Source organism: Lampris incognitus, unplaced genomic scaffold (genome assembly GCF_029633865.1).
Source record: "Lampris incognitus isolate fLamInc1 unplaced genomic scaffold, fLamInc1.hap2 scaffold_585, whole genome shotgun sequence".
Lineage (NCBI taxonomy): Eukaryota > Metazoa > Chordata > Actinopteri > Lampriformes > Lampridae > Lampris > Lampris incognitus.
In genome coordinates this window covers 1-17,850 of record NW_026611552.1, presented here as the reverse complement: position 1 = coordinate 17,850, position 17,850 = coordinate 1, and the positions used below count along the sequence as shown (strand labels likewise).

Below are 17,850 nucleotides of genomic sequence, written 5' to 3'. Positions count from 1 at the left end.
CATTACCAGATCCAATTAGTGTCTGGACCTGCTCCTCTATTGAAGCAAGCTTGTCCCTTCATCCCTCTCACACCGCCCCTCCTCTGCAGCCCCATCTCTCAACCCCCCTCTCTCAACCGCTGGCCTGCCCTGCCAGTACACAGCCTTGCTCCAGGTCGACATGTGTGCACCAGGGAGATAAAGGAGGAGAGACAGACAGACAGAGAGGGAGAAAGGGAGAGAGAGAGGACAGACAGAGAGACAGAGACAGAGACAAAGTCAATGTCATTGGACTCGCCTCTAATTTCCCTACTTGCCCCATCGCTCTCTCTCTCCTCTCTCTCTCTCTCTCTCTCTCTCTCTCTCTCTCTCTCTCTCTCTCTCTCTCTCTCTCTCTCTCTCTCTCTCTCTCTCTCTCTCTCTCTCTCTCTCTCCTCTCTCTCTCTCTCTCTCCTCTCTGTGCAGCACACAAACCTTGGCAAGGTGTGAGCCACTGTGACCTGTTTGGACTGGGAAAGACAGGATCACAACAGACTACTGTAGGGGAAGAGAGATAGGGGTATGAAGGGGATGAAGGGAGGGATAGGGAGATAAATAAGGAAGACAGAGGCTTCCCTCCAATGTTCCGAGCCCCCCCCCCCCCCCCCCCCGTCCTTGCAGGCCTGGCAGTGATGGCTGTTTATTCATTGTGACGTCATAGTGATGGCTTTTTTTCTTTTCTTTTCTTTTTTTGCTATTATATTATTTTGTTCTCTGGAAAGTGTTTCTATTTATTTGTGTTAATGTGAATTTCAGAAATGGATTGTTGAACTTTTGATTAGGCCAGTGTTCTGAAAATTCAGTGGTTCAATTGTGTTGTGTGTTTTCTTAAGAGTGGTGAGGGAGAGGATCGTAAATGTTGTTTCGATGAAGATTATGATCCGCCCCGCTTTTAAGGGAATCTTCTGTGTAGACTAAAAGATTGTTTCTTCTAAAACATATCAGGTTGTGCTCAGCTCAGCAATTCTGTTGTTCTGAATAGACTCAAAAGATAACTAATTTCTCTTTCATAATTAGACGTCCTATTTCAGTTCATTTGTTTCGCGGTGTATTGATGGTTTAACTTGGAGTTTAGAAACATTTTGGGATGTTTTCTTTTCTTGAGTGTCATTTATTTGTCTTGAAAAAAGACTGTCAATAAATATTTCTATTTTAAACTGTGACCATCTTTGTTGGACACCATTTCTGTCACTGAGAATAACACTCTAGAAGCTACAATAACGAGTATCCCTGCAGAAATGCATTGTGCAGCTGCACGCAAAACCCTTAATACCTAACAAGGCACAACAGTTTAGAGGTCAACTACTCATGGGGCCTGTTAGTTTAAATAACCAAGCTAGGAAATCACAAGTGGACTCCAGAAATAAGTACCCCGCCCCTTTGGTACCCCATATCTTTTAGGTCAGCCTCTAAGTTACGAGAGATGACTTCTGAAATGTGGAGAAATGTGGCAAGTTTCACTTCGTACCCTGCTCATACTGGAGACGGTAGCTCAGATCTTACCAAGGCTGAGCCGTTCGACACATCTCGGTCTCAGTCTGAAAGGCCTTGCATTTGAATTCCTCTCCATATTCACACTTTGTCACCTATAAAGCGGGAATGAGTGCTGAATGCCAGCTATGTGTAACCAGAGAGAAGGCCAGCCATCCCAGTTATGCACTGAGTGTTGCCGTATTATTGATCCAATAATCAGATTATGTGTTGAGTTATGCCAGCCTGGGCCGCCGCGACAGTTTAGACTGCTGTTATGTCTGACCCCCGCTAGAGAGCAGCCAACTATGTGATTGGCTCTAAGCTGGAGTAATGCAATTAGACGGAGTTTACCAGGGATAGCGTTCCTCTCAGTTTCCCCTGCCAAGCATCTTGCAGCCTCTTCAAATTAGTAATGTTACTTACACTGAGCACGTCCTTTTCACGTCATGTCTCTCCAGAGCATCCCTCCCTGCAGCGAGCATGCTCTCAGGGCCGAGCGGAAATATCACTGCATTGTGTTGCGCGGTTGTCAACAGTAATACGCTGCTTCATTAGCGGTGGAAACCACTCGGTCACTCAGTTATCATACACCTATTGACCATTTACTGATATTTACTGAATTAAGAGCAAATCGGTTTGATCTCCTTTGTTCATTTTCACAAGGAGCAACCGAAGAAGTAGTGCAGGTGTACAATATCGTCGACTTGAGTAGTTTCTCTGTGCAGTGAACATGTCTATAGGTCAAGCCCAAGTCAATGGTTCCCTCTGCTGGTCAATTTATATCATTGCAAGTTAAAGCTTCCCATGCCTTATTTCTCTATTCTGACTTCCCCTTCTAGCTTTTCTCAGCTGTGTACTCAAGTACTACAGACTAGCACTTCTGATAAGACAGCCTTAAAATATTCTTCAAAAATGATAAAAATACACCTTTGATTTTTTTTAATGATAAAACATTTCAGTTTGCACACTCTTCTTTTCTGATTTTGTGACTTGTGACCATGCAGCCTCGAATGACTTCCTCAGTAGCTGCCAGCATCCCCTAGCCTAGCATGAAAACAGCGGGTCCTCTCAGATGTGATGTCTGGTCATTCCCAAATACACCCGGGCCAGAACTTACAGTCAAACAAGCCTCACGGTGGCCACCGAGAGGACTTCTTTCTACACTACATCCTGACACATCGAGTCACGAGCGCTAATCAGAGGGGAGTCACGTGACTCTGATTCAGAATTCGAAGTATTTGTTTAAATAATAAACCTGCCCTTAAAGGAGGTGTTAAGCAGAGGACGATTAGAAATAAGGCTGAAAAATCTGTTGCCTGAAATAAATTTCAGCTCAGGAAAAAGAAAAAAAAATTCTGTGTGACCTTTGCTCCACATTGCTCCAGACAATTACATTTTGCATTACAGCGAATTGCCAGAGCTATGAGCTAATAATCACATGAACGTTGAAAGAAACACATAAAACACACACGTCACACAACCAAACACAATTCTGGGTAATGTGCGAAACTTTATTGTATATTTATTTCCAGTGTTGGTTAAGCAGAACGTCTTCATCTCTGTCGTTTTCTGTATTTTTTCCTCTCTCTATCGACCTCAAAACACACACATACACATATATAAATGTGTACACACAAATACAAACACACACACTCATGAACATAAATGTATACGCCCATATACACTGATGAGCCAAAACATTATGTCCACTCACAGGTGAACGGAATAACGTTCATCTCCAAACAAGGGCACATGTCCAGGTCTGGGTAAATTAGATGGTAAGTGAACACAGTCCGTTCTCTTAGTCAACATGTTGGATGCAGGAGAAATGGGCAGGAATAAAGACCTGAGGGACTTTGACAACGGCTAAATTGTTATGGCCAGACGACTGGGTCAGAGCATCTCTGAAACAACAAGGCTTGTGAGGTGCTCCTGCTCAGCGGTGGTGAGTACCTGCTGACAGTGGTCCAAGGAGGACAAACCACAAACCGGTGTTGGGCTCATCACTCTGTCATCCAAGGCTCTTCAATGCACGAGGGCAACAAAGGTTATCTCATCTGGTCTGAACTGACATAAGGTCTACGGTGACATAAGTCACAGAAAATGTTCATGACAGCTACGGGAAGAATGTGTCACAACACACAGTACATCACACCCTGCTGTGTATGGTGCCCGTGATGACCCCTGTCTACCATCGAAAGCGCCCACAATGGACATGTGAGTGTCAGAACTGGACCATGGAGCAGTGAAAGGAGGTTGCCTGGTCTGATGAATCACGTTTTCTTTTAGATCACATGGGTGGCCGTGTTCGTGTGTGCCATTTACCTGGGGAAGTGATGGCACCAGGATGCACTGTGGGAAGACGACAAGCCGGGGGTGGAGGGAGTGTGATGCTCTGGGCAATGTTCTGCTGAGAAACCCTGGGTCCGACCATTCCTATGGAAGTCAATTTGACAAGTAACTAAACATCGTTGCAGACCAGATATACCCCTTCATGGCAGTGGTATTCCCTGGTGGCAGTGGCCTCTTTCAGTAGGATAATGTACCCTGCAGCACTGCACCCATTGTTCAGGACTGGTTTGAGGAACATGATGAAGTGTTCAAGATGTTGCCCTGGCCTCCAAATTCTTCAGATCTCAGTCCAATTGAGCATCTGTGGGATGTGCTGGACCGACAAGTCTGATCCATGGAGGCCTCACCTCGCAACTTAAAGGATCTGCTGCTAATGTTTTGGTGCCAGATACCAGAGGACACCTTCAGGGGTCTTGTAGAGTTCGTGCCTCGATGGTTCGGTGCTGTTTTGGTGGCACACGGAGGACCAACAGCATATTAGGCAGGTGGTCATAACGTTTTGGCTCATGCAGTATATGCCTGTGCTAGTGGTGGGGCTTGATTAAAAAAATTAATCGAATTAATTATGGGCTTTGTAATTAATCGTAATTAATCGCATATCTATATTTGACACCAGAAGCAACATTTTTCAATGCAAACAGGTCTTGGTAGATGACTAAATCAATGAATAGACACATACATAAGTTTAAACAACAAAATTCTGTTTATTTTGTTCAAAACAAGTTTGTTTTGTAAACACAGTACTTTTTGTAACCCCTGGTCTTCTACCACTGAAAGTGGTCTACAGTCCAAAGCAATCCATTTCGCCAGTGAGTTTGTTAATTTATCAGACGTGGATTTACTCATCTTGGCTTTGAAACCCGTCATCTGGTGGAGAGTCGGTTGGCGACTCTGCTTGGTTGTACTAGGAGCACTAGCGTTAGCTCCGGTGTTGGTACTAGCTGCAACGTGTTTCGCGTTTAGGTGGTACCAGAGGCTTGAATAACTGCGGTGGAATGCAAACTCTTTGTTGCAGAGTCTGCACACAACAGTGCTCTTATCTAGGCTTCCATCCGACCGGTTTTTAAACGTAAATTTCCCATCCACAGAGCTAAGCAACGCGGTGTCATCCTTGTCGTCCATCACATCTGTTGTTAGCATACTAACTTGTTAGCCTAACCTACTCCGCTTTCCGCTTGACTGATGTCACTCAGTGCATCGGTATAATCCGTATGCCAGAAACGAGTGCACTGAGAAGCGCTCCGTGTTGACTGGAGTGTAAAAATAAAATGCGTTCAATTTTTTTAAAGCCGTTATTTTTCCTATAATTAATTATGGAATTAACGCGTTAAAGTCCCAGCCCTAGCCTGTGCCCAAGGTCACATACATAAATGCACACAAAAACACGTGTAGGCAGGCCCGCACACACACACACACACACACACACACACACACACACACACACACACACACACACACACACACACACACACACACACACACACACGTGGGGACACCTCACTGACTACATTTGTTCCCTAGCCCTTAACCCTAACCTTAACCACCATAACTACATGCTTAACCTTAACCCTTACCCTTACCTTATCCTAATTCTAACCTTAACCCTTAACCCAAGCCCTAACCCTAAAATAGACCCTTTTCCTCATGGGGACCCATAAAATGTCCCCACAAGGTAGGTGGTGTCACACAACCTTGATCTTTGCACTTATGAACTTTCCATCAGCTTCTGTGTTTGTATTCGTTATTGTGTTAGCACTTTCCAGATCTTGTCACATGACTTATGTTGTAAATGTATGTGCAAATATAGGCCATCGAATGTCTTTATGCATGCTCAATGATCCAGGCAAGAAAATCAAAGATAGTTGAGTCCAGATGAGCTGATTCAACGTTCTCTGATAGGCCACTGACCTGCCGGTTGTCTTCCTTGTCACTTGACATTGTTGAGAGACTGAGTAATGTAAAAAGCTGGATTATGTTGGAATTGTGTGTATTTTATATATAATGTGGATGTGTACTTGGCTGCTTCTGCTTATTTGTGACTGTAAACGCAATTCCATTGGAAGAATAGCAAAATCTTCAGCGTGTGTGTGTGTGTGTGTGTGTGTGTGTGTGTGTGTGTGTGTGGGAGGTATTGATGATGATGATGATGTGTGTGTGTCTGAGTGTGAGCATGTGTACGTGTTTGCTTTTGCTGCGTCATTCAAGTGTGGACATCCTGTTGATTATGTGATATCTCAACCTTCCATCAAACCTTTTCATCATGTCTTCTTTAGCTTAATACCGCCACTGTATTTGAATGAAAGAGCCTTCGTTTCTTTTTTGCTTTAATGGTCAATGTTCACAACCACTTTTACAAGAAGAGCAGCATCACTCCAGGGGTTTACGATGGCATTATGTGCGTATACAATGCAAAACGGCTTTAAATCAAATGACAGTTTAACTGGGGATACATTTTATTTCTTTCTCAATGTCGCCGCAGTATTTTTTCATTTAAAGGGGCCTAAACATGTGTTGCACTGACTGATGACCACGCAGAGCACATGGCAGGGAGAGGAGTGAACAGCGAGGAAAATGGCAGACGCTCTAACAGCTTTAATGACGCCTGTAAACGTTTACCTTAGCACTGACTTTGCTTTTACAGCATCTTTATGGTCTGAAGTAGAGTTTTGACACAGAAGCCTTGTGACAGACAGACTGACAGACAGACAGACTGACCACAGATAGACAGACAGACACACAGATAGACTGAAGACAGACAGACAGACCGCAAACTGGCAGACAGACGGACAGACAGACGGACTCACAGGCAGGCAGGCAGACCGAAAGACAGACCGCAGACTGGCAGACAGACAGACAGACAGGCAGACAGACAGACAAGACCGCAGACAGGCCGACAGACAAAGAAACACAGACAGACAGACAGACAGACCGCAGACAGACAAACAGACGGGCAGGCAGACAAACAGACAGATAGACAGACAGATGGACAGACGGTCAGACAGGCAGACAAACGGATCACAGACAGATGGACAGACAGACAGACAGATGGACAGATGGTCAGACAGACAGACTGCAGACAGACAGGCAGAGAGACAGACACACTGCAAGCAGACAGACAGACAAACAGACGGACAGACCACAGACAGACAGACAGGCAGGCAGACGGACAGACTGCAGACAAACAGACAGACAGACAGGCAGACAGACACACTGCAAACAGACAGACACACAGACAGACCACAGACAGACAGACAGACAGACAGACTGCAAACAGACAGACAGGCAGATGGACAGACTGCAGACAGACAGACACTGCAAACAGACAGACACACAGACAGACAGGCCGCAGACAGACAGACAGGCCGCAGACAGACAGACAGACCGCAGACAGAAAAACAGACCGCAGACAGACAAACAGACAAAAGACAGACAGACAGACAGACAGATGGACAGACAGGCAGACAGACTGCAGACAGACAGACAGACAGCAGGACTGACAGGCAGGCAGACAGACAGACAAACAGACAGACAGATAGACAGACAGACAGACAAGTAGGCAAGCAGCTGGTCTGACAATGTTCACAATCTAACAGCCAAATCCTTTCACCTCTTGCTAGCTGTAATATATTACCACAGTAAAGTGGGTTATCACTGACTAACCATGGAATCGGATGTCTCGGTGAGACCATACCTAAGAAGCCCATGTGTCAGGCTCCGGTTATTGTCATAGACATTAACTGGAATAAATGAATAAAGCAAAATTATTGGTGTTATTGATAACTTTTCACTCTTTGGAACCAGTGTCTTCATTTCTGTTCATATGCTCATTAAATCGTATCATTAAATCTTTTCATGCACACCTCCTGTTGTTTTTTTGTTGTTTTTTTCTGATTCGGAAAGAGAGGTATATTTTCCACATCAAACAGATCCGGCAGTAAAGTTGCAAACAGGACGTGTAGGTTTCTGGAGACAGGAAGCAGGTATGGTTGTCGATGGAAACCCTTTCGAGCGCTAAATCTTTTAGAACTTCGAAGGCGATTTGATGATGCTCTCAGACCTGAGCTCGTGTGCGTTCTTGTCCAAAATGCACATTGCTGCTCATTACAGTGGCAGACAATAAATAACACTTCCCGACGGGCTCATGAGCGTTTGAAAGATTGTTTAGCTCACCAAAACACACAAACCAACAAACAAAAGGTCCTGATTTTGAGAACGGTCAGAGAGTGGTTACCTGTCACATGTGACCAGATATTTCTGGTGACCTCACCAGATCATGTGGTTTGAGCTCATGCCTGTCGGACAGCAATAGCTGCTCCCAGGTTGTTGGCGTGTCTCATGAAATCATCAGAAGTCAATGAGTAATTTACATGGAGAGGAATGAGGCATTTAGTGTTTTGAAATATAGTTTGCTGGACGGGGCTTATCCCATTTCTGAGAAAACTGGATAAATGTCGAGAATATTATGAGTCATATAATGTATACTAGATGTGAATGCTGTCATCAGCTGCTAAGACACTTGGCGGCATGATTCCTGTAAGTAGGGTTGCAGCTGAAACATGGAAAAAAAATTGTGTGAGCAAATGGAAAGTGTGCGTGTATGTGTGCACAAGTATGTGTGTATGTGTGCATGCATATATGTGTGTGTGTGTGTGTGTGTGTGTGTGTGTACATATATCTTTGTTTTGCTATTGTTCTACAGGTGTACACTGATTTCCTGCCCCGTTTCAGAGGATTCCCTGTCACCGTGTGACGAAAACTGCTCTGCAGTATCTGGAGAGCAAAACAAAAGTACTCCTGTGGTATTTACAGGAAGAAATGGTGTGGGGGAGGGGGAGTACCACAAAGACAGACATGGCTATCTCTTCTTTTGACATACGTATGCCCAAAGAGAAAAAAAAATCCCATTGCCAAATTATTGAACTTGCTATAGAAAATGTAACGTTTTTCCAAAAAACATTTCTCAAATTGTTAAATTGTCTTTTTGACAGTTTTCCAATAAAAAAAGGTATCATATACCAACACCATCATACTAAACTCTGATTCATAAGTCTGTCATTCCCCCAATTTTTTTTCCATTAACTGACTAGTAAGCATATTCTTTCTCCACTTTCTGTCACTTCGTCACTCCCTCTCTCACTCTTTGAGACCGGCGCATCGTGACAGGCACCTGACCCGACACAACCGTAACAGCGGCTATAAAAGAACAAGTCTCTCTGACAGACCTCCATCACCTACAGGTGGTTAAACATCAACCTTCACAACATACAGAGAGGCAGGTAAGCAGCGGCTAACACTGACTGACACACACACACACGCACACACACGCACACACACACACACACACACACACACACACACACACACACACACACACACACACACACACACACACGCACACACACACACACACACACACACACACAGAAAGACAGAAAGACAGAGAGACAGATGCAGAAACATTTCCTGTGTTGCGGGTGTAATTTTCTGCAAAGGAGGAATAGCAACTGAAAGACGAGTCAGTGATTCAAACAGGGCAAGAAACAGACCTGTCACACTGACAGAGAGGCGGCACAGGTGAAGTGGGGACACATTAAGAGGGAACACATACTATGTGAGTGTCATCTACGCTGAGAGTGTCCAGCCTCAAAGCCGGGTGTGTGTTGTTCTGTTCTGTTCATCTCGGCGAGTGTCGGTATTTCTACGTTCATTTCTTCCTGTGTTCATCTGGCAGGATGAAGCTACTGGTGGTGGTTGCCGCTGTTCTGGCCGTGGCCAGCTGTGCCAGTCTCTCCGTGGAGGACCTGGAGTTCCACGCCTGGAAACTCAAATTTGGTAAGACCTAAAATGCTGTTGTAAAAATATCATGCATGTATACTTTTTTTTCTCTCTCCGTATGATGTTTTGGCAGATGAAGAATAATTTGCTTGTTCGTTGTGGTTCTGAAATAAGTAAAACACCATTTCTTAAGACCTAAAGACCCAAATCTGTAGAGGAATACATAGTTATGTACATTTAGTTACAGAAATACTGAACATTTTAAACTCTGCGCACCAGGTCTTGATCATTCACCAATCGATGTCATGTTGCTCGTCTTCTCACAAAAAGCATGAATGGAAAATGATGATCAATTATTGATGTATCAATTATCTTTTTTCTTTCTTTCTCACTTTCCTGTAATCGCTGATTTGTCTAAAAGAAAAGACCTACACTTCTCCGTCAGAGGAGGCCCACCGCAGGCAGGTGTGGCTCAACAATCGTAAACTGGTGCTGGTCCATAACATCATGGCTGATGAGGGCATCAAGTCATACCGCCTCGGCATGACTTTTTTCGCTGACATGGTAGGAACACACAAAAAAAACATCGAGGCCTCGCCCTCCACCCACGTGGAACAACCAAGAGGAATTTAGCTACCGGGTTTCTTTTTCATGTGTGGTAAAAACAGGATGAAATGTACATCCACTTTTACTGCACAGAGGGGAAAAAAATCACAGTTGAACGAAAACAGCGCAGCCGAGCTCTCGTAATTTGTTTTTTTTGCATTTTGTCTCAAGCATAACACAGGATGACATTCTGCATAAGGCGTCATCAGGCCTAAATAGATGTCGTGTAAATCTAACATTTTCTGTGGTCACTCACCTCCGTGTCGCTCCTCGATAGGAAAACGAGGAGTACAGAAGTCTGATCACCCGAGGCTGTCTGGCCTCCTTCAACTCCTCGATGCCCCGCAGAGGCTCTGCATTCCTCCAACGGCCAGGTGGCGCTGATCTACCAACCGCTGTGGACTGGAGGGAGAAGGGCTATGTCACCGAGGTCAAAGATCAGAAGCAGTGCGGTTCTTGCTGGGCCTTTAGCACAGTATGTATAATCCAGTGTGTGTGTGTGTGTGTGTGTGTGTGTGTGTGTGTGTGTGTGTGTGTGTGTGTGTGTGTGTGTGTGAGTGTGTCTATACATAGCCATTATAAAGCATGAACTTTTAATCTTGCTCCAAAGCTGTACTGTAGCTCCACCCCATGTACTATTACCTTAAACTTTAACAATTTTCTTCACCCTTGTTTTCTGGTTCTTGCTGTGTCTTTGTGCATCTACCTGAATACATCTCCAACCGTATTTCCTCTCCGTCTGCCCCTCTCTCCAGACGGGTTCCCTGGAGGGCCAGCAGTTCAGGAAGACCGGGAAGTTGATCTCTCTGAGCGAGCAGCAACTGGTGGATTGCTCCGGAAGCTTCGGCAACATGGGCTGTATGGGAGGACTGATGGACCAAGCCTTCAGATACATCATTGCCAACAAAGGCCTGGACACTGAGGAGTCCTACCCCTATGAGGCTCAGGTCAGCAGGGGGGCGTTTTGTTGTAATAATTAGTCAGCTTTCATCAGAACATAATTCCCAGTGCACAGAAGATGCCTAGGATGTCCAAATCAATTATGACTATTTGAATATTTATTTGACTGCAAGCTGTGGTTAAATTTTCCAAAACTTTGTTGAAAAAAACAAAGAAACTGTTCAGATACACTAAAATACAACAATAAAAGTGATATTTACTGTTGGAACACAACTACAGTGTTACAAATCCAGCGAAATCTGACAGTAGGGATGCAAAATTGACAAAATCATCTCTTTACAATTATTGTTGTTGAATGACTGACATCTTGTGGTTATACTGCATAGTGGTGCTGGACACCCCTAAAGCAGACCTTTTATATACAGAGACAGTCTCCAATGCTAATTTTTGTGGACAGCAGAGTTAACTAAGTATATTTTGCAAACCACCCCAGAAAGCATGTTTCCTGAAAACTGACTTGTCCATATACCGCCATAATCAAGGTAGATTAGTCTCTTAAAATAGAGCCATAGACCTGATAATAAGACATCACATCACATATTAGGCACGGTGGCCCAGTGGTTAGCGTTGTTGCCTCACAACAAGAAGGTCCTGGGTTCGAAACCCGGGGTTGTCCAACCTTGGGGGTCACCCTCTGTGTGGAGTTTGCATGTTCTCTCCATGTCTGCGGTGGGTTTCCTCCAGGTGCTCCGGTTTCCTCCCACCATCAAAAACACATGCATGTTAGGGTTAATACTCCTGTGTGTGCCCCTGACCAAGGCAATGGAAAGCAGAACTGGAGTTGGTCTCCGGGCGCTGCACGGTGGCTGCCCACTGCTCTTAGCTACACAGCTAGGATGGGTTAAATGCAGAGAAAGAATTTCCCCATGGGGATTAATAAAGAAGGAAAAAAAGCACTATTTTTATTGCCTGTGTGTCAATCAGGATGGGGAGTGTCGCTTTAACCCAGCCACGATTGGAGCCACCTGCACTGGCTTTGTTGATGTGACCAGCGGTGACGAGGACGCCCTGAAGGAAGCTGTGGCCACCATCGGGCCTGTGTCTGTTGCCATCGATGCTGGCCATTCATCTTTCCAGCTGTATGAATCAGGTGAAATTCTTCAGATAGTGTGAAGATATTTTTCCATTAAGAATTCAACGATCAATCAAATAATAGCTAAAATAAATATCCCTTGACCCAACCTTATTCCTTCCATCCACTCCCATGCTATCCCTATCTTCCCTTTCCCTACCCACCTAGACAGTATCTAATGTCCAACTAATAAATGAGATGATGGGGATTTCAAAATCAACTCCCTTTCATCTGACTTATCAGGTTATACTCCTGACAGTAGCAGCTCTTCTATGAATGTATAGAATATGAGTTCTTTCAAGATGTGAAACATATACATTGCATTGATGTGTGTGTGTGTGTGTGTGTGTGTGTGTGTGTGTGTGTGTGTGTGTGTGTGTGTGTGTTTGTGTGTGTGTGTGTGTATGTGTGTGTGTGTGTTTGTTTGTTTGTTTGTTTGTTTGTTTGTTCTGGAAGGCGTGTATGATGAGTCTGAGTGCGGTAGTACTGAGCTGGACCATGGTGTGCTGGCAGTGGGTTATGGTTCTGACAATGGGAAGGACTACTGGATGGTCAAAAACAGGTAAACCTCCATCATAACTGGTGTGAATTCCCAACCTATGTTCTTCTATGCAAGAATCCTTTATAACAATAATATTATTATTATAATTATTATTATTATTTTTCCGCCGCATTTTTTAATCACTTAACTAGCTCCACATTTTTCGACGCAGAAATGTCATTCAAACATAAAAAATTAAGGTCAATTAGGACATTAGTGATACTAATCAATCAATAAATCAATCAAGTTCAATTGTAATGTATTATTTCTTTTCTCATACATACCTTTCATACTTTCATTCAAACTGTAAAATGTTCAGCTTACTTAGTACATTTTTTGTATTTAAATTTTTTTTATACCTTTTTATACTTTTAATTTTTTCCACAATATTTTTTACAATGGAAGTTTATTGGCACAATGTTCAAACCTACCCCTTTTTGAACTCTTACTGCTCTTTCATACTTTGAGTTAGAAACTACATTCAAACTTTCAAATCTTCCCGATACTTTGGACTTTCTCACATTAATTCAACCTTTTCATGTCGGTCATACGTTTTACACAATAATTCTTTTTTTATTATTATAAATTTCGTTCTGATTTTTCCCCTTTTCTCCCAATTTAGTGGCCAATCGATCCCTATTCTCGTTCAAACTCCCACCCTCGTACTGTATGCGTTGCCAACTGCATCTCTCCGGCCGGCAGTCTTGAAGGAGACGCCTCGCCACTTCCGTGACAAGGCGACTCCAGGCCGAACCACTGCTTTTTCACACACACACAGAGATGCATTCATGTGACGAACACAAGCCGACTCCGCCCCCCTCCCGAAGACAGCGTTGCCAATTATTGCTGCTTCATTGAATCCGTCCATAATTGGATCTGACGAGACCAGGGCGCGAACCCCGGTCCCCAGTGGGCAACTGCGTCGACACAAAGCCGATGCTTAGACCGCTACACCATCATTTATTAAGAGTTCATACAATTTTCAGCCCTCTCAGATTTTTACGTTGGTGCGTAGCGTGGAACGCTTACAGCTAGAGTGGGTGGATGCATCATTAGAGTGGAAAGGAGCTGTAAAATCATCTAAAAATGTTCTCTTAAACTTGCTCTCACTCCCACAATTTTCAGTCCACATACATAATTATACATAAAAACGTAGAAAAAACTATGCTGCTCGCAACCATGTAACCATGGAAGCAAGCGTGCTTACACTTTTGGCTCTATGAGCCTCAAAGCAACAGGAGCACCAATTAACTGCAGCACGGACTCCTATATTAACTAAGAGCAAAACGATGAGCTTATTCTTATTTGTGACGTTTCTACATTGCTGTCACATCCTCAAATCTTACTCCATTTGGACACATTATACAGCAAAATGTTCGCCAACTTGTGACACTCACGATGTAAATATCGAAGCTTTGCGACATATAGTTTTTGGAATATGAGCATTTGTTTGGAGGGTGTGTGCCCATAGAAAATGCATTGATGCAGTTTTTAAAGTTTACTGTCAGGCCATTTGAAAACCAGCTGCCATGTTGTCATGGTGATGCACATGGGGTGGGGGGGGGCAGAGAACAGAGAGTGAGCAGTTTGATAGATGGATATGATAGATAGATAGATAGATAGATAGATAGATAGATAGATAGATAGATAGATAGATAGATAGATAGATAGATAGATAGATAGATAGATAGATAGATAGATAGATAGAGAGATAGATACACCCCAGCCACAACCTAACAACCACCCAGAACACCCTAGCAACCACCTGGAACACCCTAGCAACCCCCCCCAAACCTCATAGCAACTGCCTAGCTACCATCCCAAACACCATAGCAACCGCCAGGCAACCCTTAACAACCACCCCAAACACCATAGCAACTGCCTAATAACCACCCAAACACCATAGCAACCGCCTAGCTACCACCCCAAACACCATAGCAACTGCCCAGTGATATCCCATCAACTACCCAGAACACCATAGCAACTGCCCAGCAACAACACCCAAGAAACCATCCAGAACACCATAGCAACACCCTAGCAACCACCTAGCAGCCATTAGTGAAGCAATGCAATTTCATCCCTTTCCCTTTTTCCAACCATTCATATTAATTTCTACACTTTTTCGACTCATATCTACCCATTCATACTTTCAGTTGCCCACTCAAGCCTTAAAATATTCCCCATCTTTCATACATTTGTTTTATTCAAATTTAAAATTCCAGTCATTCTAATTAGACCCTTTCCCACTTTTCCAGCTTTCTGTACTCCTTCAGCTGCTTCTTCATACAAAGTTAAGCCAGCTATGTAGTTTTGTTCCCAGCCGTTAGTCAAGCAATGCAATTCATCACCCAGTTTATAATGTGGGAGTGCAGGAATGAGGAGACGGAGAGATCGAGTCGAGTCAATTCCGTTTACTCGCCACCCCAAACAACACCGATACAGCACAATCTCTCATGGCAACCAGCTAACCGCTAGGCTGCTGCAAACATGGCTCCACCCTGGGAACTCTCAGCAGTGCCTACGTCAGCACTCTGAACGTCTGCCTTAAAGGAGCAGCAGCCCCTGGTGAATCTACCCTCAATTGTCTATCACCACAATAGTATATTTTGCATCCTTCATCCTCTTCCCACTTTTCCAACTGTTCGTACTCCTTCAGTTGATTCTTCACACAAATTAAAGCCAGCAATGCAGTTAAGCTCCCAGCTTTTTTGCATCCTTCATCCATTCCCCACTTTTCCAAGTATTCATACTCTTTTCAACTCTTATTTACTCATTCATACTTTCAGTAAGAAACTCCATTCCATCCGTAAAATATTCCACAACTTTCTGACATTAATGGTATTAAAGCCAGCAGTCTAGTTTAGCGTTGGCCTTTCAAAAGCCAGCAGTCACATCGCGATTTCTTCAGAAAATGCCTTTTCTAATTAACATACTGTTATACATGTGCTTGCTGTCAAAAGTGTAACTATGGCAACAGTGAGCTAATTTAGTCTGTTCTTCTGGTCTCTCTTTTGTCAGTATTTTAACAGTGTTAAACATAATGATCTTCTCATCGACACATGTAAAGCAAAATCCATATTAATTTGTCAATAAGTCAGCAGCACAGATGATTAACATTAGTTTACTGGCCAAACAATTTCTATTAATTATTTGTTATCTACCTATATGTTAATGGTGCATTTTGATATGTATTGATTTAAGTGTTTTTCTTACATTTCAAATCAAAATGGATTAATTACTTTCATTTCTTTGTTCCTACATAAAGAACAGGCAGTGTCCATCTTTATTACAGCTGGTAAACATCCGGTGTCACTACTGGGGTGTGCATGGGTAACAATAATGGTAAATGTTTTTGTGTGTCCCTAGCTGGGGTCTAAGTTGGGGAGCCAAGGGCTACATCATGATGAGCAGGAATAAGCACAACCAGTGTGGCATTGCCACTGCTGCCAGCTACCCTCTAGTCTGAATAGGTGAGAAATGTGGAAGTAAGACTCTGCTTGAAATCTCCTCCCTTTGTTCCTTCATTTGTCCCCTCCATTTATCCTTCCTTCCTTCAGTTCTTCTCTTTCTTTTTCTTTTTCCAATAGCTGCAATTTAGATACAAGTCAAACTTTTAACTATACTACCACTATTACTTTTGGCTGCTCCCGTTAGGGGTCGCCACAGCGGGTCATCCATTTCCATTTCTTCCTGTCCTCTGCATCTTCCTCTGTCACACCAGCCACCTGCATGTCCTCCCTCACCACATCCATAAGCCTCCTCTTTGGCCTTCCTCTTTTCCTCTACTCCAGCAGCTCCATATTCAGCATCCTTCTCCCAATATACCCAGCATCTCTCCTCCACACATGTCCAAGCCATCTCAATCTTGCCTCTCTTGCTTTGTAAACATTTAACTCTCTCTCTCTCTCTCTCTCTCTCTCTCTCTCTCTCTCTCTCTCTCTCTCTCTCTCTCTCTCTCTCTCTCTTCTCTCTCTCTCTCTCTCTCTCTCTCTCTCTCTCTCTCTCTCTCTCTCTCTCTCTCTCTCTCTCTCTCTCTCTCTCTCTCTCTCTCTCTCTCTCTCTCTCTCTCTCTCTCTCTCTCTCTCTCTCTCTCTCTCTCTCTCTCTCTCTGTATATAATCCAGTGATTGTTTATAGCATGAAACAGGCTTGTACTGTCCCATAAAGAATTTATTTGACTCACTGGATTATTTTGCTCGTTATTTGTCGAGCACTTTCCCTACCATTGAGTGTTTCTTTTAACAAAGTTATACATACATACATATATATATATATAACTTTGTTAAAAGAAACACTATATATATATATATATATATATATAACTTTGTTAAAAGAAACACTATATATATGTATATATATATGTATATGTATATATAAACTTAGCACAAAAAGTAAGGAAATGTGTGTTTGGTAGATTATTTCTTTGTCGTAACAATGCTTCTTGGCAATAAATCTTATATCAGGCACCTGATTGTCAGCACCTGGGGTACCAGAAGCTCAAAACAAGTCAATAGCAACAGCAAAATAAGCTGTTTGGCATTGGCAGAGAAGATTTGGCAAATATTTTTCATGGGCACAACCCACATACTCAGCTCTGCTGCTCATCCCACAAATGCATGTTCCTTACAAATGTGGCACCATTTAAAAGGGAAATAAACAGGCTTTCCAATGGTATAAGATTTATTGCCAAGAAGCATTGTTACAACAAAGAAATAATCTACCAAATACACATTTCCTTACTTTTTGTGTTAAGTTTAGATGTGTGTGTGTGTGTGTGTGTGTGTGTGTGTGGCTTGCCTAGGCTAGAGTTTGTTTATTGATTTCCATTTGATAATATCTTTTGAATTTACAGGTCCAGGAGGTACTCTGAGAAGACTAGGACAACACTGACGCATAATTCACCTTGATTTGCATTGAAAGACCACATTAGGATACACGTTCAAATAGCACACTGCTTTTCATTTGTCAGCTGAGCACAAAGTAATGCAGTGGCACACTCTTGAATAACATGCTTTTATTTCTTTTTGATGAATGTACATAAATGTAAAGAAATA

The 17,850-nt window shown here is 43.2% G+C and overlaps 1 protein-coding gene across 1 annotated transcript; it reads left to right on the top strand.

Moving 5' to 3' along the window:
- The first annotated feature begins 9,575 nt into the window (after positions 1–9,575).
- Positions 9,576–17,820, top strand: LOC130133990 (procathepsin L-like). Its single transcript, XM_056302132.1, has 8 exons — positions 9,576–9,675; positions 10,040–10,182; positions 10,502–10,699; positions 10,980–11,171; positions 12,109–12,274; positions 12,713–12,818; positions 16,164–16,267; positions 17,649–17,820. Exons 1-7 carry the CDS (start codon positions 9,576–9,578, stop codon positions 16,261–16,263), a joined length of 1,005 nt encoding a protein of 334 aa, XP_056158107.1. The 3' UTR covers positions 16,264–16,267; positions 17,649–17,820.
- Positions 17,821–17,850: the final 30 nt, after the last annotated feature.

What these genes read in the sequence shown, in the direction of transcription:
- LOC130133990 (XM_056302132.1), top strand. Translation starts at nt 9,576, where the DNA reads ATGAAGCTACTGGTGGTGGTTGCCGCTGTTCTGGCCGTGGCCAGCTGT. An exon ending in CGCCTGGAAACTCAAATTTG is followed by an intron (nt 9,676 to 10,039) that starts GTAAGACCTAAA and finishes TTTGTCTAAAAG; the next exon opens with AAAAGACCTACACTTCTCCG. An exon ending in TACTGGATGGTCAAAAACAG is followed by an intron (nt 12,819 to 16,163) that starts GTAAACCTCCAT and finishes GTGTGTCCCTAG; the next exon opens with CTGGGGTCTAAGTTGGGGAG.